The 20,936-nt window shown below is 38.4% G+C and overlaps 1 protein-coding gene across 1 annotated transcript in view; it reads left to right on the top strand.

Annotated features, from left to right (window-relative positions):
- Positions 1–15,805, top strand: part of TYR (tyrosinase) — a 125,416-nt gene extending 109,611 nt beyond the window's left edge. Inside the window, exon 5 of the mRNA XM_055415076.2 lies at positions 15,579–15,805. Within this exon, the coding sequence (XP_055271051.1) occupies positions 15,579–15,805 (227 nt within the window). The remainder of the gene's footprint in view (positions 1–15,578) is intronic.
- The last annotated feature ends 5,131 nt before the right edge of the window (positions 15,806–20,936 follow it).

A 20,936-nucleotide genomic window follows, 5' to 3' on the forward strand; every position in this document is an offset into this window, starting at 1 on the left:
TATCAATATTTTCTTGCCCTTTGGGGAGCCATTAACTGGACAGATATGGGTTTGATTGACCTGTTCTGTTTTATCTGAAGATCATAGCCAATGGAAGGAGTACTAAAATGGCTGGTGGAGGAGATCAGTTCTTTGAAAATCTTGGAATTACTGTGAACAGGGTGAAGATGTGATAAGGGTGAAGTGTGGAGAAGTGATAAGGGGGGTGAATTCCTGTGAGTTGAAAAGAAGGGTCATCTCCAGTGACATTTTTTCCCTTCCTTCTAGAAACACCCATAGTGTGTAAAGAAACGAAAATGTTGATAACAGTTTTTCAAAGATTCACCATCAGGATTTTATGATTTCCAATTCCAGAACATAATAGACTCTTTCATGGGCTCATGCTTTTGATGAAACTATTCTCTCTAGCTAAATTCTTATCCTCTTCATCTATTTGTCAAACTCTCAGATATGATATAATTATACATACATATTAAAACGCAGAGACATTACTTTGCCAACACAGGTCTGTCTAGTCAAGCCTATTGTTTTTCCAGTGGTCATGTATGGATGTGAGAGTTGGACTGTGAAGAAAGCTGATCGCCAAAGAATCGAAGCTTTTGGACTGTGGTGTTGGAGAAGACTCTTGAGAGTCCCCTGGACTGCAAGGAGATCCAACCAGTCCATTCTAAAGGAGATCAATCCTGGGTGTTCATTGGAAGGACTGATGCTAAACCTGAAACTGCAATACTTTGGCCACCTCATGCGACGAGTTGACTCACTGGAAAAGACTCTGATGCTGGCAAGGATTGCGGGCGGGAGGAGAAGGAGACGACAGAGAATGAGATGGCTGGATGGCATCACCGACTCAATGGTCATGAGTTTGAGTGAACTCTGGGAGTTGGTGGTGGACAAGGAGGCCTGGCGTGCTTTGATTCATGGGGTCACAAAAGAGTCGGACATGACTAAGCAACTGAACTCAACTGAACTGATACATATATACACATAGTCATGTTTAATCACTCCTTTGTGAGAAATCAGATTGATTATATTCTTTGCAGCCAAAGATGGAGAAGCTGTATACAGTTAGCAAAAAACAAGACCAGGAGCGAACTGTGGCTCAGATCATGAACTCCTTATTGCCAAATTCAGACTGAAATTGAAGAAAGTAGGGAAAACCACTAGACCATTCAGATATGACCTAAATCAAATCCCTTATGATTATACAGTGAAAGTGAGAAATAGATTTAAGGGACTAGATCTGATAGATAGAGTGCCTGATGAACTCTGGACAGAGGTTCGTGACATTGTACAGGAAACAAGGACCGAGACCATCCCCATGGAAAAGAAATGCAAAAAAGCAAAATGGCTGTCTGAGGAGGCCTTACAAATAGCTGGGAAAAGAAGAGAAGCGAAAAGCAAAGGAGAAAAGGAAAGATATAAGCATCGGAATGCAGAGTTCCAAAGAATAGCAAGGAGAGATAAAAAAGCCTTCCTCAGTGATCAATGCAAAGAAATAGAGGAAAACAACAGAACAGGAAAACAAGAGATCTCTTCAAGAAAATTAGAGATTCCAAGGGAACATTTCATGCAAAGATGGGCTCGATAAAGGACAGAAATGGTATGGACCTAACAGAAGCAGAAGATATTAAGAAGAGGTGGCAAGAATACACAGAAGAACTGTACAAAAAAGATCTTCATGACCAAGATAGTCACGATAACGTGATCACTGACCTAGAGCCAGACATCTTGGAATGTGAAGTCAAGTGGGCCTTAGAGAGCATCACTACGAACAAAGCTAGTGGAAGGGATGGAATTCCAGTTGAGCTATTTCAAATCTTGAAAGATGATGCTGTGAAAGTGCTGCACTCAATATGCCAGCAAATTTGGAAAATTCAGCAGTGGCCACAGGACTGGAAAAGGTCAGTCTTCATTCCAATCCCAAAGAAAGGCAATGCCAAAGAATGCTCAAACTACCGCACAATTGCACTCATCTCACACGCTAGTAAAGTCATGCTCAAAATTCTCCAAGCCAGGCTTCAGCAATATGTGAACCATGAACTCCCAGATGTTCACGCAGGTTTTAGAAAAGGCAGAGGCACAGAGATCAAAATGCCAACATCCGCTGGATCATGGAGAAAGCAAGAGAGTTCCAGAAAAACATCTATTTCTGCTTCATTGACTATGCCAAAGCCTTTGACTGTGTGGATCACAATAAACTGTGGAATATTCTGAAAGAGATGGAATACCAGACCACCTGACCTGCCTCTTGAGAAACCTGTATGCAGGTCAGGAAGCAACAGCAGAACTGTACATGGAACAACAGGCTGGTTCCAAATAGGAAAAGGAGTACGTCAAGGCTGTATATTGTCACCCTGCTTATTTAACTTCTATGCAGAGTACATCATGAGGAATGCTGGGCTGGAAGAAGCACAAGCTGGAATCAAGATTGCTGGGAGAAATATCAATAACCTCAGATATGCAGATGACACTACCCTTATGGCAGAAAGTGAAGAGGAACTCAAAAGCCTCTCGATGAAAGTGAAAGAGGAGAGTGAAAAGGTCGGCTTGAAGCTCAACATTCAGAAAACAAAGATCATGGCATCTGGTCCCATCACTTCATGGGAAATAGATGGAAAAACTGTGGAAACAGTGTCAGACTTTATTTTTTTGGTCTCCAAAATTACTGCAGATGCTGATTGCAGCCATGAAATTAAAAGACACTTACTCTTTGGAAGGAAAGTTATGACCAACCTTGATAGTATATTAAAAAGCAGAGACATTGCCAACAAAGGTCCGTCTAGTCAAGGCTATGGTTTTTCCTGTGGTCATGTATGGATGTGAGAGTTGGACTGTGAAGAAAGCTGATTGCCGAAGAATTGATGCTTTTGAACTGTGGTGTTGGAGAAGACTCTTGAGAGTCCCTTGGACTGCAAGGAGATCCAACCAGTCCATTCTAAGGGAGATCAATCCTGGATGTTCATTGGAAGGACTAACGCTAAAGCTGAAGCTGCAATACTTTGGCCACCTCATGCGACGAGTTGACTCACTGGAAAAGACTCTGATGCTGGGAAAGGTTGGGGGCGGGAGGAGAAGGGGACAACCGAGAATGAGATGGCTGGATGGCATCACCGACTCTGTGGACATGAGTTTAAGTGTACTCCGGGAGTTGGTGATGGACAGGGAGTCCTGGCGTGCTGTGATTCATGGGGTCGCAGAGAGTCGGACACGACTGTGCAGCTGAACTGAACTGGTGAGAATTTCCTGCTAATTTTTCTACATATGATTTGGCCCCCTCTCTACCTTGGCTGTTGTAGAAGAAAATGGCAACCCACTCCAGTATTCCTGCCAGGAAAATCCCACGGACAGAAGAGCCTGTCGGGCCACAGTCCATAGGATCGCAAAGAGTCAGACACAATTGAGTGACATCACTTTCTTTTTTCTACCTTGCCTTAAGCCCTACAAAATCAGAATTGATATCTTTCAAGCTTCTCTAGTCTAACTACCAAAAAACATCTGGTATGGGGTAAAATCAATAAATTAAATTGAATGCAAGTGATATTTATCATGAAGAATAAATGCATGTAAGTATGGTTTACATGTAATTACATACAAATAAAGTATACTTAACCCACTCCAGTATTCTTGCCTGGGAAATCCCACAGACACAAGAGCCTGGTGGGCTACAGTTCATGGGATCACAGAGATGGATACAACTGAGGGCCTAACACTTTCTTATGTATAGTACAATATATATTAATAAAGCTTGCTAGAAAAAAAATCAGACCTCTTAATACTCAGGTCATTTTTAGATATATTTTAAGCCTTCTATTGCACTAGGTATTTTTTAGGTGATTTTATTGGTTTATTTATTCCTTTTACATACATATGTATAGTAACTATCTTGTACAAGGCATTCTTTTAGACACTACAGACACAGTGGCAAACAGCGTAGTCTCCTCCTAATGAAAGAGAAAGACCTTAAACCACTAGTTACCTAATGACTCATTTATTTAGAGATGTGCCTATCTCTAGGAGTCAATGAAGTGACATTTCAGAGACTATCCATGACAGGAGGAATTCATTAGTTGGAAAGGAAGTCTTGATTATGAATTTGGGCCATATTGCTAGGATAAAAGAGTCATTAATGAATTTTAAACAAATCAGGGTCGAATTTGAGTTTTCATAAGATTATGTTTGCTGCAGCATGTAGGAAGTTTTATGGCAGTTGCAAAGCACAGAGGGAGGCTGATGAAAATGCTGTTACAACTATCCAGGGGAGAGCTGAAGGAAATCTGAACTTCATCGGCGGTGATTGGAGGCGAGGTAGAAAGGATCAAAGAATTTGAAGTTATTTTGAAAGCAAAATTTATGGAACTTGGAGAATGATTTATATAATAGTTGAGAAAGAAGGAGATATAAGAGATGATGCTAAGCTTTCTGGCCTGTGATAAATGGTGATTGAATTCATTGAGGCAGTAACAATAGGAGCAGGGCCAGACATGGAGAGACTGTCAAGGCGGTGTCCGTTACACAGTGAAATGGGGTGAATGGCACATCAAAGTAAAGATGTCTCTGAGGTAGCTAGATGGCCTTGAACCTCAGAAGAGATTGTTGCCTGCAGATACTGACGTGAGAGACATCAGCATATAAACTGCCAGTCTTAACAATCCTTTATGATCACAGTGTGGTAGTGACTTTCATGTTCCACCTCACTGTGTGCATGCATGTGTGCATGCTCAGTTATGTTCAACTCTTTGCAGCCCCGTGGACTGTAGCCCACCAGGCTCCAACTCATTGTTTCTTCCCTAATGTCCAAATGGCTACTTTTTACTGAAAAGCCAACAAAAACTATTGGAGAAGAAAAGGGAAAGGAGCATCACATTAAGGGATTAATGGTATTTATTATTTATTTAGAGTTAGATTTTTAAAAATAAAAATGATTTTAAATGTTTTATGCGTTTAAGATATTTTCATATGGCTGTGAATTTGCACAAGTTTTAGAGAAGATTTGTTTTAAAATAAACAACAATTGCCTATTTTCCATTTTATGAATTATTCTATTGCTCCTATAGTACTTTCAAGGAGTTTAGGTTTTATCTTTCAGTTCAGTTCAGTTCAGTCACTCAGTCATGTCTGACTCTTTGTGACCCCATGAATCACAGCACGCCAGGCCTCCCTGTCCATCATCAACTCCCGGAGTTCACTTAAACTCATGTCCATTGAGTCGGTGATGCCATCCAGCCATCTCATTCTCTGTCGTCCCCTTCTCCTTCTGCCCGCAATCCTTCCCAGCATCAGAGTCTTTTCCAGTGAGTCAACTCGTCGCATGAGGTGGCCAAAGTATTGGAGTTTCAGCTTTAGCATCAGTCCTTCCAATGAACACCCAGGATTGATCTCCTTTAGAGTGGACTGGTTGGATCTCCTTGCCGTCCAAGGGACTCTCAAGAGTCTTCTCCAACACCACAGTTCAAAAGCATCAATTCTTCAGCCATCAGCTTTCTTCACTATGCCAAAGCCTTTGACTGTGTGGATCACAATAAACTGTTGAAAATTCTGAAAGAGATGGGAATACCAGACCACCTGAGCTGCCTCTTGAGGAACCTGTATGCAGGTCAGGAAGCAACAGTCAGAACTGTACATGGAACAACAGACTGGTTCCAAATAGGAAAAAGTGTACCTCAAGGTTGTATATTATCACCCTGCTTATTTAACTTATATGCAGAGTACATCATGAGGAACACTGGGTTGGAAGAAGCACAAGCTGGAATCAAGATTGCCGGGAGAAATATCAATCACCTCAGATATGCAGATGACACCACCCTTATGGCAGAAAATGAAGAGGAACTCAAAAGCTTCTTGACGAAAGTGAAAGAGGAGAGTGAAAAGGTTGGCTTGAAGCTCAACATTCAGAAAACTAATATCATGGCATCTGGTCCCATCACTTCATGGGAAATAGATGGGGAAACAGTGGAAACAGTGTCAGATTTTATTTTTTTAGGCTCCAAAATCACTGTGGATGCTGATTTCAGCCATAAAATTAAAAGACGCTTACTCCTTGGAAGGAAAGTTATGACCAACCTAGATAGTATATTAAAAAGCAGAGACATTACTTTGCCAACAAAGGTCCATCTAGTCAAGGCTATGGTTTTTCCAGTGGTCATGTATGGATGTGAGAGTTGGACTGTGAAGAAAGCTGATCGCCGAAGTTTTATCTTTATTCATTGCTAAACTTTAACCTTACTAAAAATGTCTTTAAATTTTTCAATATAATTTAGTTCAGGCAGTTAATTATTCATCATTTAGGCAGTCATTTTTATAATTACTCAAGTGTTTTTCATAAAAGGATCCTGACGACTTCTTGCTCTGGTCAAACATTTTTTTTTTATAATTGAATTTAGTGATGTTTTTAAAAATAGAGTAGCAGGTCATTTTGTCACATGCATAACTGCTTAAAATAAGAAAACAAAATGTGTTGAATTCTGTTGGCAAATGTACTCCTGCTTTCTTTGGTGCTACTTTGCTAAGAGCTCTCTTCTTCTAACATATTCCAATAAACTTAACATTTGATTCTAAAAATGAGAGGAGGATACACGTGTCTCTTTCATTCTGGTTTCCTCGGTGTGTATTCCAGCAGTGGGATTGCTGGGTCATATGGCAGTTCTATTTCCAGCTTTTTAAGGAATCTCCACACTGTTCTCCACACTAGCTGTACTAGTTTGCATTCCCACCAACAGTGTAAGAGGGTTCCCTTTTCTCTACACCCTCTCCAACATTTATTCTTTGTAGACTTTTTGATAGAAGCCATTCTGACTGGCCTGAGATGGTACCTCATTGTGGTTTTGATTTGCATTTCTTTGATAATGAGTGATGTTGAGCATCTTTTCACGTGTTTGTTAGCCATATGTATATATTCTTTGGAGAAATGTCTGTTTAGTTCTTTGGCCTGTTTTTTGATTGGGTCGTTTATTTTTCTGGCATTGAGATGCATGAGCTGCTTGTATACTTTAGAGATTAACTCTTTTTCAGATGCTTCATTTGCTATTATTTCCTCCCATTCTGAAGGCTGTCTTTTCACCTTGCTTATAGTTTCCTTCATTTTGCAAAAGCTTTTAAGTTTAATTAGGTCCAATTTGTTTATTTTGGCTTTTATTTCCATTACTCTGAGAGATGGGTCATAGAGGATCCTGCTGTGATTTATGTCAAAGAATGTTTTGCCTATGTTTTCTAGGAGTTTTATAGTTTCTGGTCTAGGAGTTTTCTAGGAGTTTTCTAGTTTCTGGTCTTATATTTAGATCTTTAATCCATTTTGAGTTTATTTTTGTGTATGGTGTTAGGGAGTGTTCTAGTTTCATTCTTTTACAGGTGGTTGTCCAGTTTTCCCAGCACCACTTATTAAAGAGATTGTCTTTTCTCCATTGTATATTTTTGCTTCTTTTATCAAAGATAAGGTGGACATGAGTTTGAGTGTACTCCGGGAGTTGGTGATGGACAGGGAGGCCTGGCGTGCTGTGATTCATGGGGTCGCGGAGAGTCGGACACGACTGAGCGACTGAACTGAACTGAACTGAACTGAAGGTGTCCATAGGTGCATGGGTTTATCTCTGGGCTTTCTGTTTTGTTGCACTGATCTATATTTCTGTCTTTGAACCAGAACCATACTGTCTTGATGACTGTAGCTTTGTAGTATAGTCTGAAGTCAGGCAGGTTGATTCCTCCAGTTCCATTCTTCTTTCTCAAGATTGCTTTGGCTATTCGAGGTTTTTTGTATTTCCATACAAATTGTGAAATGATTTGTTCTAGTTCTGTGAAAAATACCATTGGTAGCTTGATAAGGAGTGCATTGAATGTATAGATTTCTTTGCGTAATATACTCATTTTCACTATAATGGTTCTTCCGATCCGAGAACATGGTATATTTCTCGGTCTATTTGTGTCATCTTTGATTTCTTTCATCAGTGTTTTATAGTTTTCTATATATAGGTCTTTTGTTTTTTTAGGAAGATTTATTCCTAAGGATTTTATTCTTTTCATCACAATCGTGAATGGGATTGTTTCCTTGCACTGTTTACATTAGCTAGGATATGGACAAATGTAGATGTTCATTGGCAGATGAATGGATAAGAAAGTCGTGGTACACATACACAATGGAATATTAGTCAGGTATTAAAAACAACACATTTGAATCAGTTCTAATGAGGTGGGTGAAACTGGAGCTTATTATACAGAGTGAAGTAAGTCAGAAAGAAAAACACTAATACAGTGTATTAATGCATATATATGGAATTTAGAAAGATGGTAATGATGACCCTATACATGAGACAGTGATAGAGACACATATATAAAGAACAGACTTTTGGACTCTGTGGGAGAAAGCAAAAGTAGGATGATTTGAGAGAATAGCATTGAAACATGTATATTACCATATGTGAAATAGATCACCAGTCCAAGTTCGATGCATGAGACAGGACACTCAAAGCTGGTGCACTGGGATGACCCAGAGAGATGGGATGGGGAGGGAGGTTGGAGGGGGGTTTCAGGATGGGAGACACATGTACACCCGTGACTGATTCGTGTCAATGTATGGCAAAAACCACCACAACATTATAAAGTAATTAGACTCTAATTAAAATGAATAGATTAATTTTAACAAATGAGAGGAGGAGGCATGCACAGTAATTGGAATATTTCATTTTTCACACGGGATTTGATGAGGGCTCTGCGTTCGTGGATTTGTTCACTTACGCTTGCCTATGTGTATGTAAAGGTATATCCTGTTCCATCTGCCAGGGATGGCTTGCCATCAGCATCCTACATTCAAGTTCTAATTCATTTTTGTACTCAGGGGGATAGTCTCCTGCGATGCCTTCTCTGACTCCCCAGAGAGATAGAGGAGGTCTTTTCCCTGTGATCCCATTGTATCTTTCACACGCTTTCATTAGAACAGCATTGTTCTTAAAGCAGTGTTTTTTACTTGTCAGTCTCCTCTTTCAGTTATTGCTTCCATCAGGCCAGGGGCTCCGATCCTTTCACATGTGTGAACCACCACCTGGTATATATTGTGTCTCAGTAAATGTTGCTGCATGAATGAATAAATAAATGAATAGAATAATGAAAGATAAATAAAGATACACTACTTGCTGTCAAGAGTCTGTGATCAAGTTTGAAAAGTAAGACACACAGATAAATAACTATAACACAGATAATTGTGCCAAGAGTCACAAAGGAGCATAGAAGAGAGAATCTGGGAATCCAGAAGAGAAAATTGAACAAAATTAGTGACCAAACCAAGTTTGAAAGAGATAAATTTTATTGCAATCTGATTCACTTGAAATATTGATGGAAATACTTGGGAATAAGAATTCAGTTCTGTTCAGTCACTCAGTCCTGTCTGACCCTTTGTGACCCCATGAAACACAGCACACCAGGCCTCCCTGTCCATCACCAACTCCCATAGTCTACCCAAACTTATGTCCATTGAGTTGGTGATGCCATCCAACCATCTCATTTTCCGTCATCCCTTTCTCCTCCTGCCCTCAATCTTTCCCAGCATCAGAGTCTTTTCAAATGAGTCAGCTCTTCGCATCTGGTGGCCAAAGTATTGGAGTTTCAGCTTCAACATCAGTCCTTCCAAAGAACACCCAGGACTGATCTCATTTAGGATGGACTGGTTTGATCTCCTTGCAGTCCAGGGAACTCTCAAGAGTCTTCTCCAACACCACAGTTCAAAAGCATCAGTTCTTCGGCACTCAGCTTTCTTTATAGTCCAACTCTCACATTGATATATAACTAATGGAAAAATGATTGCCTTGACTAGATGGACTTTTGTTGAGAAAGTAATGTCTCTGCTTCTCAATATGCTGTCTTGGCTGGTCAAAACATTTCTTCCAAGGAATAAGCATCTTTTAATTTCACGGCTGCAGTCACCATCTGTAGTGATTTTGGAGCCCAAAAAAATAAGGTCAGCCACTATTTCTACTGCTTCCCCATCTATTTGCCATTAAGTGATGGGACCGAATGCCATGATCTTAGTTTTTTGAATGTTGAGCTTCAAGCCGACTTTTTCACTCTCCTCTTTCACTTTCATCAAGAGGTTCTTTTGTTCTTCTTTGCTTTCAGCCATAAGGGTGGTGTCATCTTCATATCTGAGGTTATTGATATTTCTCCCAGCAATCTTGATTCCAGTTTGTGCTTCTTTCAGCCCAGCGTTTCTCATGATGTAATCTGCATATAAGTTAAATAAGCAGGGTGACAATATACAGCCTTGATGTACTCCTTTTCCTATTTGGAACCAGTCTGTTGCTCCATGTCCAGTTCTAACTGTTGCTTCTTGACATGCATACAGATTTGTCAAGAGGCAAGTCAGGTGGTCTGGTATTCCCATCTCTTTCAGAATTTTCCACAGTTTATTGTGATACACACAGTCAAAGGCTTTGTCATAGTCAAAAAAGCAGAAATAGATGCTTTTCTGGAACTCTCTTGCTTTTTCCATGATCAAGTGGATTTTGGCAATTTGACCTCTGGTTCCTCTGCCTTTTCTAAATCCAGCTTGAACATCTGGAAGTTCACAGTTCATGTAGTGTTGAAGCTTGGCTTGGAGAATTTTGAGCATGACTTTACTAGCATGTAAGACTCTGATGCTGGGAAAGGTTGGGGGCGGGAGGAGAAGGGGACGACAGAGAATGAGATGGCTTGATGGCATCACCGACTCTGTGGACATGAGTTTGAGTGAACTCCGGGAGTTGGTGATGTACAGGGAGGCCTGGCGTGCTGTGATTCATGGGGTCGCGGAGAGTTGGACACGACTGAGCGACTGAACTGAACTGAACTGAAAGATGAGTGCAATTGTGCAGTAGTTTGAGCATTCTTTGGCATTGCCTTTTTTGGGATTGGAATGAAAACTGACCTTTTCCAGTCCTGTGGCCACTGCTGAGTTTTCCAAATTTGCTGGATATTGAGTGCAGCACTTTTACAGCATCATCTTTCAGGATTTGAAATAGCTCAACTGGAATTCCCTCACCACTCACTCCTAAGGCCCACTTGACTTCACATTACAGGATGTCTGGCTCTAGGTGAGTGAGCACACCATCGTGATTATCTTGGTCGTGAAGATCTTTTTTGTACAGTTCTTCTGTGTATTCTTGCCACCTCTTCTTAATATCTTCTGCTTCTGTTAGGTCCATACCATTTCTGTCTTTTATTGAGCCCATCTTTGCGTGAAATATTCCCTTGTATCTCTAATTTTCTTGAAGAGATCTCTAGTCTTTCCTATTCTATTGTTTTCCTCTATTTCTTTGCATTGATCACTGAGGAAGGCTTTCTTATCTCTCCTTGATATTCTCTGTAACTCCACATTCAAATGGATATATCTTTCCTTTTCTCCTTTGCTTTTGGCTTCTCTTCTTTTCACAACTATTTGTAGGGCCTCCTCCGACAGCCATTTTGCTTTTTTGCATTTCTTTTCCCTGATATTAAGACAAGTATTTCTTAATACCTGTCTCCTGTACAATATTATAAAGCTCTGTACATATTACATCAGGAACTCTGTCTATCAGATCTAGTCCCTTAAATCTATTTCTCACTTCCACTGTATAATCATAAAGGATTTGATTTAGGTCATACTTGAATAGTCTAGTGGTTTTCCCTACATTCTTCATTTTAAGTCTGAATTTGGCAATAAGGAGTTCATGATCTGAGCCACAGTCAGAAGTCTTGTTTTTGCTGACTGTATAGAGCTTCTCCATCTTTGGCTGCAAAGAATATAATCAATCTGATTTTGGTGTTGGCCATCTGGTGATGTCCATGTGTAGAGTCTTCTCTTGTTTTGTTGTAAGAAGGTATTTGCTATGACCGGTGCATTCTCTTGGCAAAACTCTATTAGCCTTTGCCCTGCTTCATACTGTACTCCAAGGCCAAATTTGCCTGTTACTCAAGGTGTTTCATGACTTCCTACTTTTGCATTCCAGTCTTCTATAACAAAAATGACATCTTTTTTGGGTATTAGTTCTAAAAAGGTCTTGTAGGTCTTCATAGAACCATTCAACTTCAGCTTCTTCAGCATTACTGGTCGGGGCATAGACTTGGATTACCATGATATTGTATGTTTTGCCTTGGAAACAAACAGAGATCACTCTGTCATTTCGGAGATTGCATCCAAGTACTGCATTTCCGACTCTTTTGTTGACTATGACTCCATTTCTTCCAAGGGATTCCTGCTTGCAGTAGCAGATATAATGGTCATCTGATTTAAATTCACCCATTCCAGTCCATTTTAGTTTGCTGATTCCTAGAATGTTGAAGTTCACGCTTGCTATCTCCTGTTTGACCACTTCCAATTTGCCTCGATTCATGGACCTAACATTCCAGGTTCCTATGCAATATTGCTCTTTACAGCATTGGACTTTGCTTCTGTCATCAGTCACAGCCACAACTTGGTGTTGTTTTTGCTTTGGCTCCATCCCTTCATTCTTTCTGGAGTTATTTCTCCACTGATCTCCAGTAGCATATGGGACACCTACTGACCTGGGGAGTTCCTCCTTCAGTGTCCTAACTTTTGCCTTTTCATCACCACAATCATAGAAAACTAGCCAATCTGATCACACAGACCACAGCCTTGTCTTAACTCAATGAAACTAAGCCATGCCATGCAGGGCCACCCAAGATGGCCAGGTCATGGTAGAGAGGTCTGACAGAATGTTGTCCACAGGAGAAGGGAACCACTTTAGTATTCTTGCCTTGAGAACCCCATGCACAGTATGGAATAAGAATAATAAATAATAGTTATAAAGTACTTTTTATGTGACAGGCATCATACCAAAGGTTACACATGCATTGAAGAGTTTAAATATTACAGGCAAGTTTTCTAAGTAGCAGGTTAGGAATTCATTAAATTAGGATAATGATTCCTAACTACCTCATGCATTTCTTGTATAGATAAATGGGTATGTGAATATGCTTTGGAAACGACAGAGCACCAAACAAATAGAAAACTATATGACTATTCTAAAGAGAATAGGCAAGAAGAAAAATGAAATTTTAAGTAGGTAAAAATAATAGAAAACTTTTGATATTAAGAAATAATTTAAAGAAGCACTATTGAGGCTGAAAAACAAATAACTGAGAATGAAAAGTTGGAAGTTTAGATTGAAGCCATTAAGCAATACAAGTTGTTTCAAAGAAGATAGTCCACTGGTGACAGTAAAATTTAAGACCACTTGAAATGAACTTAAGTAGAGAAACAATAAAATAAGCTGGAAAGCAGAAGGACAGATAAAGAAATAGTATTTTAAAATTTTGAAAGCATTTGAGCTGAGCAGCAAGCAATAAAGAAAATCATAATTATTATGTAACCTCTGTGTATCTGCATTTTGTTACAGTTAAAATGCATGATATAGTGAAGTGATTAACAGCAATGCAAGCTGAGCATTTGTAGTCTCATTTTCAATATGATTTTTAAATGTATTAAAACAGTAACTTTTATGTTTGATGAAAATATTTTTCACATTTTAAGATTTATTTTAGTTTTGTTAGCTTTTATTTCTTAGATTTAAATTAATATTAATCCAAAGTTATACATTTTTGTTATTATTATTTATTTTATGATGTTAATTCTTTGTAGCTTCATAGTGAAGAAAAACATTAATTTGCTATATTTTTCAAATTATGCTTAATGGAGCCTAAGAATGTTAGAAGTATCTTAGTGACAGCTTGCAAAAGGCAGTGTGAAGGACAGAAACGCAGAAAGTAACAGGGGAAACAGACAAGGTCTGAGCTCTTTTGTCCCACTTAAGTCAGGGAAATGCCACATTTTTCTTCTCTGAATGAAGATTGAAATACAATATAAAATTAATTTTTAACAAATTCTCTTGGTTTAATTGTTCTGAGTTCTTGAGTTTATGGTGAATGTTGAGCCTCTCATTTTACATTTTACAACACGTTGCTACCCATTCTTTCCTAGATATTTTATAAAATAATACTCATTTTCTTTTTATTTGGTTGATGTAATTTTTTATGATAACATAGCTTTCATATAGCTGTAATTTCAGAGTATCCTAAGGTACTTACTCCATCTTTTATTATTGCAGGAATCTAATTAACCTTTAAAGATAATTAGGACTTTTTGAAGTGCAAATATCAGAAACTCCATAGAAACAAGATTACATAAAAAGATAATTTATTGGTTTACAAAACCCAAGGAAGGAATGAACACTAGAAATGTAAAAAAGACAAAAATGTAGCTGAGATGAGGAACAGTAAGAACCAGGAAGCGAAGCAGCCTAAGATTCCTCTTCTCTCTTTCCCTTTCCCATTTTCCCCTCCCACCCCTTCTCTAGCGTTGACTGTTACCAGCTCTTGAGTCACTGGACTCAATTCTGCACAGTGAATTCTGAGTAATGGCCAATTCTGATTGGCCCATCTTGAGTCAGTGGTTCATTGAGAACTAATCAATTGTAGCCAATAAAATAGGTTATAAAAAAAAGCTGTTACAGTTCCCACATCAGCAACCGTGGGAAGGTAAAGGTTGGGGAGCAGATATAGGCTTAAATATCCATGGCCTAGATAAGTTAATTTATTGCTCAAATAGCAGTCTTGGTATATAGTCAAATACATGCTCCGTAATTTCAAGGACCAGAGCTGGTGCTTTCTTGTAGTTCTATAAGACCTAGGGTGTACCCTTGATCACATGACCTGTGCTGGCTCACCGACATGCTATGTGCATTAGTTGAAAGGAGAAAAGGGAAAAGGAGAAGGCATACTTTTTCTTTTTAAGGGAACCACCCCAAAGTTACATGGGTTACTTTTACTTAAGATTTGAGTCTTATGACACAGTCATAATTTTTTGCAAGGTAAGCCCATGATACATAATTTTTTGCAAGGTAAGCCCAAGATACACTGTCTTCTTTCCTTTGTATCACAAAATGGATATAGAGTATTTTAGAGTGTTTGTAAATAGTGATGGTTCCTTTAAAATCAAGCAATATAATATATATATAATAATATATAATATATATAATGTAATATACATATATAATAAATCATTAAGTCCAAAAGGAAAATAATGTGAGAAAGGAAATGTAATCATAATGTAATCATAGAATAATATTAGGTTCAATTGTGAATTAAATATAATGAAAGTCCTTGATGTGGATTTGACCCCAAATCATGATGTTATGATACTGAAAAGATGGAGAAAGGGGAAGTTGTGAGAGAGCTAAAGTCACTCCTTATGCATACAAACTCCAGAGATAAACTTGAGAAATTAAGAGATAGCAGTATTTGCCTATTATTTAGAAATATTGAGTCAAATAACAATACATAGCTAGAGGAGTTAGAGTAGCTGGCAGGGAGCAGGCACTGAACAATTTACAGATCAGATACTGTCTATGAAGTTTGAAATATCCAAACAAGGTGGTATTGTTTTCCTATTTTTCTGTTGAAGACCCTGAAGCCTGGGGGTATTAGGTGTAACTTTCCCAAGCTCTTATAGCTAGTAAGTAGCAGAGCTGGGATTCAAACTGAGCCTCTGACTGCAAAGAATGGAGCAAGGATGATGCTGCTGATGATGATAGTAAAAACATTGGGGTGTCTTTCTATTTCAGAACCGGACATTTTTCAAGATTACATTAAGCCCTACTTAGAACAAGCACGTCGAATCTGGCCGTGGCTCATCGGGGCAGCTGTGGTTGGGTCTGTCCTTACTGCTGTGCTGGGAGGATTTACTAGCCTGTTATGTCGTCGAAAGAGAAATCAGCTTCCTGAAGAAAAGCAGCCCCTGCTCATGGAAAAAGAGGATTATCACAATTTGTTGTATCAGAGCCATTTATGAAAGGCTTAGGCAGTCGAGTTAGGGTAAAAATCCTGACCTCACTATAACTTAAACGATGTTAAAGTCCCCAGGGGATGTCCCAGTGGAAATCCTTGGCATATGTCTATGGAGACCCTTATCAGAGATGTTATCAATACACAATGTACCCTTCCTCCTACTCAGGTAGAAGCCACCTGTGCTTGCTTTGCTGTATTTTGATCATTCCCTGAAGAGTTCACCTCAAGCTCATATTTCCAAGGAAAGGATGCCATTTGGTAATAAGTAACTGCTAGTTGTATCTGAATGAAAGTGCTCTTGTAAAATATGGGGACAATTGTGATTCTTTTCCTCTTGATTGTGGAATGACTTGTTTCTTTTATTATCCCCTTTCTTTGATTTTAATAAAATAGCAACAAATTTACACTAATTGACTCCTTTGAGCTTGATAAGTACATTCCAATTACCTTAAGAAAGCATAATGTTCCCTTATATTTTACATTCTTGCTCCAAAATATGTTATGGACTTCAAGTAGAAAATAGTCTTCAGACCTTTCCTGCCATAGTTTTGACTGTACATTTGAACGTTATTGACATCAAGGATGTTTCTCCTGCAAAGAATCAAGCTAAGTACCTGTCTCAAGATGTCCTCACTAAATGTGTTGACAATAAAGATAATAATCTTATTATAATACTTTAAAAATATCTTCTAAAAAGGACTTTATTAGAGAATGTTTAAAATGCTGTGAAATATTTGCTAGTAGAGAACAATTACATGAATATTCGCCTGTCTGTAGTTTTAGTAAAATAGCTTATTTTTATTTTTCCTGGCGATTAAGACCTTAAATTAAGATGTCCAGATATCTTGCTACTTAAATGTTTGGTCCAGTTGAATTTCTAAAAATAATACAATTGATATTCCATTCCTATTATTGTTATGTACAGCAGAAAAAACTGGAACAAGTGGGTGGAAATTATCAGGGACCCATTTGGGTATAATAAAAGGAAAAACTGTCCAATATTCAGAGTTTTCCAAAACCAAAATGGACATTTTTGGAAAATAATAAGTGTTTGCCACTAGAGTTCTTCACATAGAGGTTGGATGATAAATTTGACTTTAATTCTATAAATAGTCTTTAGTCAAATTGAGTCTATAGTCATTTATTTACATTGGCCCAGGGCTTATAACAGCTCCCCATTTAGAAATGAGGCCAAACGTGATCTAGAAAAAGTCCCTCTGACTCTGCCACAGTATTTCAGGGTGTTTCACCAGATTTCATCTTCTACCGTCTTATCCAAATTCAATAGATCTTGTTTGAATCTCTAGTCTCTTTTAGTTCCCTTAGGTCTAATTTGTGCTTAATTGCTCAGCATTTTTAGGTATGTATCTCCATTTGACTGCTTGACTTATACTTCCAGCCTCATCCATAAACACTGTCTTTTTATTCTCTCTCTCTTGAGATGGCCATGCTTTTAAAACAGAATTATCCAATCCACGCTCCAGAAATCCGCCTGAGTCTGACACCTAAACCTCTACATCTCTGGAATGGTATTTAAGAGAGGACCCATTGACCTGTATGGTACCTTTCAATTAAAATATCCTACAATACCTATAAGGCCTGCCATGTAGTGTTCAGACTGTTTATGAATGCAGTTAGAAATTCAGAGAAAAGTAAAAATCATCTTGCTATATATATTGGTCAAATGATTTTGGCTAATTTTCATGTAGAACAAATAAAAATGTACAATTATTGAAGTAATGCCATCAACTCTCAGAGATTACTAATAGTTAATAAACTCAGTTTATATAGCAACATTCATCTTCGAACTCACTTTAGCTGTCAGTCATCATTTACTGGCTTATCTAATTTCTGATGCCCAGAGGAGAAAATCAGGCCAGGGATGGGTAGCAGCATGTTTATCAACACAGAGGAAGGTCTGTGGGATTAGAGGGCAAATACTACGGTTTATGTCCTCCGCTTGGTACAGAACCAGAACTACAAGATTTAAAATAAATTAGCAATAACATTTGGAGAAGGCAATGGCACCCCACTCCAGTACTCTTGCCTGGAAAATCCCATGGATGGAGGAGCCTGATAGGCTGCAGTCCATGGAGTCGCCAAGAGTCAGACACTGAGCGACTTCACTTTCAGGTTTCACTTTCATGCATTGCAGAAGTAAATGGCAACCCACTCCAGTGTTCTTGCCTGGAGAATCCCAGGGACAGGGGAGCCTGGTGGGCTGCTGTCTGTGGGGTTGCACAGAGTTGGACACGACTGAAGTGACTTAGCAGCAGCAGCAATACATTTGAGGAGGAATTTTGTTGTTGTTGTTGCTCAGTTGCTAATCTGTGTCCAACTCTTTGCGGCCCCATGAACTGCAGCACGCTGAGCTCCCCTGTCTTACTCCATCTCCCGGAGCTTGCTCAAACTCATGTCCGTTGAGTCGGTGATGCCATCCAACCATCTCCTCTGTCATCCCCTTCTCCTCCCGCCTTCAATCTTTCCCAGCATCAGGGTCTTTTCCAATGAGTCAGTTTTTCGTATCAGGTGGCCAAAGTATTGGAGTTTTAGCTTCAGTATCAGTCCTTCCAATGAATATTAAGGACTGATTTCCTTTAGGATGGACTGGTTGGATCTTCTTGCTGTCCAAGGGACTATCAAGAATCTTCTCTAGCACCAAAATTTGAAAGAACAAAAACTAGTAAAACAGAGCAAAGAGTGACAAAATAAATTTTGATGAGGTCTGAAGAAAATTCTCAAGAAACAGGAATAGTGATTGTGGTTGCCTTTAGTCTGAGGCTAAATAATTATTTAGCTAAGTTTAATTTGAAAGAAATTTTTAGTCCAGGTGACATTTTAAATCATTTTTACAAAGCATCTTGAATCAAAATCTACTCAAGGAATTTTCATTGCTGCTGACGGATCTGTATGAAGTCATTCTCTTCCTTATCACAAGGCAATTCCCTCTTTTATCACTGAACTTTAGCATAGAATATCATTTTGTTTCTCTAGAGGCTCAGGTTATCCACTTTTATAGCAACAACATCTGTGATAAAACCACCACGACACTGACTCCGTGGTTTTCTCAATAAGATATCAAAATTACATAACTGATATTTTAAGATACTTGACAGCTTCATTAAATGCTAATCAGCATTATATTCTGTGGCTTTATTTTATACTGTGGATTTTATAAATTGCTTTGGGGCTTTGCTATTTTTCCGTTACTACATTAGAAGTCACATTTTGTTACAGAGAAAGAAATAAGCAGCTGCCTCTCTTTTTGTTCCTCTCTCTGTGCTTTAGTTTTTTTAAAGACTATTTTTAGTACCCAACCTTTCCAACAAGTCAAATGTATAACTCTCCATCTGTAGAAATAAATATGTGATGGGTACGAGTCATTTCAACAGTGTCTCTTGCTGGCTGACAACTGCCTTTGATTGTGAATGTTTTAAAATAGCCTTTCCCTTGTTTATATGAGCTTTGATTTGTAGGAACAGTTCTCTTTGTCATCATAAAAAAAGGCCTCATTGGGGCCACCTATTGTGAGCTTGTGTTATTTTGGAGGGCATGTCACTAGAACAAAGGTCCACTGGCCTCTGATTAGACTCCTTCTGAAAGCTGCTAAAATGCAAGTAAGAGTTTTTTTACTCTGTTGCTTATTTTCAAAAGTATTTGCCAGTTTGTACAATATATTGAATATAAAATTGCCTTTGGTAACCACTGGAGGCCATAAGGGCTTTCAAATGCTTCAGCTATTTAAAATTGTAAGAAATCTTTTAAGTATTTTCTTTTAAATCAAAACCTTATTAAAACTCTAGATAGCTTACGTTTATCTAATTGTTTCATGAGTTCTTTTCTTAACAGCAACATTCTTATAACTTCATGTAAATCTACCAATTCTTGTATGTTTTTTAATCATTTTTTATGGTGATTTCTAATTTCTTCTTTTAAAATGAATAGGAAAGATGTTAATGCAGTGAGTGGTTATGATGTTCCAAGAACGGTGATAAACACAGCATATTAACATATGTTAATTCATCTAATCTTCATGTTGTCAGTATGAGAGTATTATTCATATTTTTAAATGAGGAGACTGTGGCTTAAATAGGAGACTTGCCTTCCTTATTTACATATGTGTTCAATAGTTTAGGTAATTTAGCTGGGATTTGAATCCAGTTCTTCTTCATGATTATAAATTTCATTATTTGTTATTCAATTATGTTGACATGCCATACTTTGTCAACTGTCTTTCCTGAATGTTTATATTTCATCTAGCTCAAAATTTTTGCTGTAATGAATATCCTGGTGCATTTTGCATCTTATGTCACTTCATTTGTTTTCCAGGAGTATAATCTCTGGGTCAAAGCATTTGACTACTTTCATGGTTTTTCTATTGAATTGTCATTTGCTTTTGAAAAGGGTTGCATTGATCAAAAAATGCAAAGAGATGGAGTCTAAAAATAAGAGATCAAAAGGAATGAAGAAGAAAATGCAAAGGTGAAGAACTTAGAAGAAGTGTTGCAAGTGTCTCTGAGAGGAACTGAAGACTTAATTGCCACTTCACTTGGTGCTTCTTCTCAAGAAACTTTTTCAAATTATAACATTTATGTAATGAGCATTTTCTCTCATTAAAATCAGAAGAAAATACAGACTGAGGCCATTTCAGAAAGGTAGGGAGACATGTGCTTGTAAATTGGTTCTCAGGAAAGATATTTTTATAAATGAGTACATCTTGGCTAGGTAGAAACGTGTGCATACCTTTCAGAATCATATAGGAATGAAAACAGCAAAACCAAGAATCCATTCTTGGAAGAATAAGCCCAAGGCATCAAAATAATCTGAATCAAAGCAGAGTCAGGGTCAGCGATTAGTATAAACAGGAGACCATGTGACAGGGTAGGGAAGGCTGGAAAGGACCTGAAAACCAAGCCCAAGACAAGTTTGAACCACTTGTTTTTACTGCTTTTTGAGAAAGTTCTGCATTTTGCCTGGAATTTGGTCATGCGTGCTCAGTTGCTTCAGCCATGTCCAGCTCTTTGTGACCCCCATGGACTGTAGCCTGCTCGACTTCTCTGCCCATGGGGTTCTCTAGGCAAGAATACTGCAGTGGGTTCCAGGCCCTCCTCCAGGGGATCTTCCTGACCTGACCC

Source organism: Moschus berezovskii, chromosome 25, assembly GCF_049115385.1.
Source record: "Moschus berezovskii isolate FMDL1 chromosome 25, NW_MosBer_1.0, whole genome shotgun sequence".
NCBI classification, from domain to species: domain Eukaryota; kingdom Metazoa; phylum Chordata; class Mammalia; order Artiodactyla; family Moschidae; genus Moschus; species Moschus berezovskii.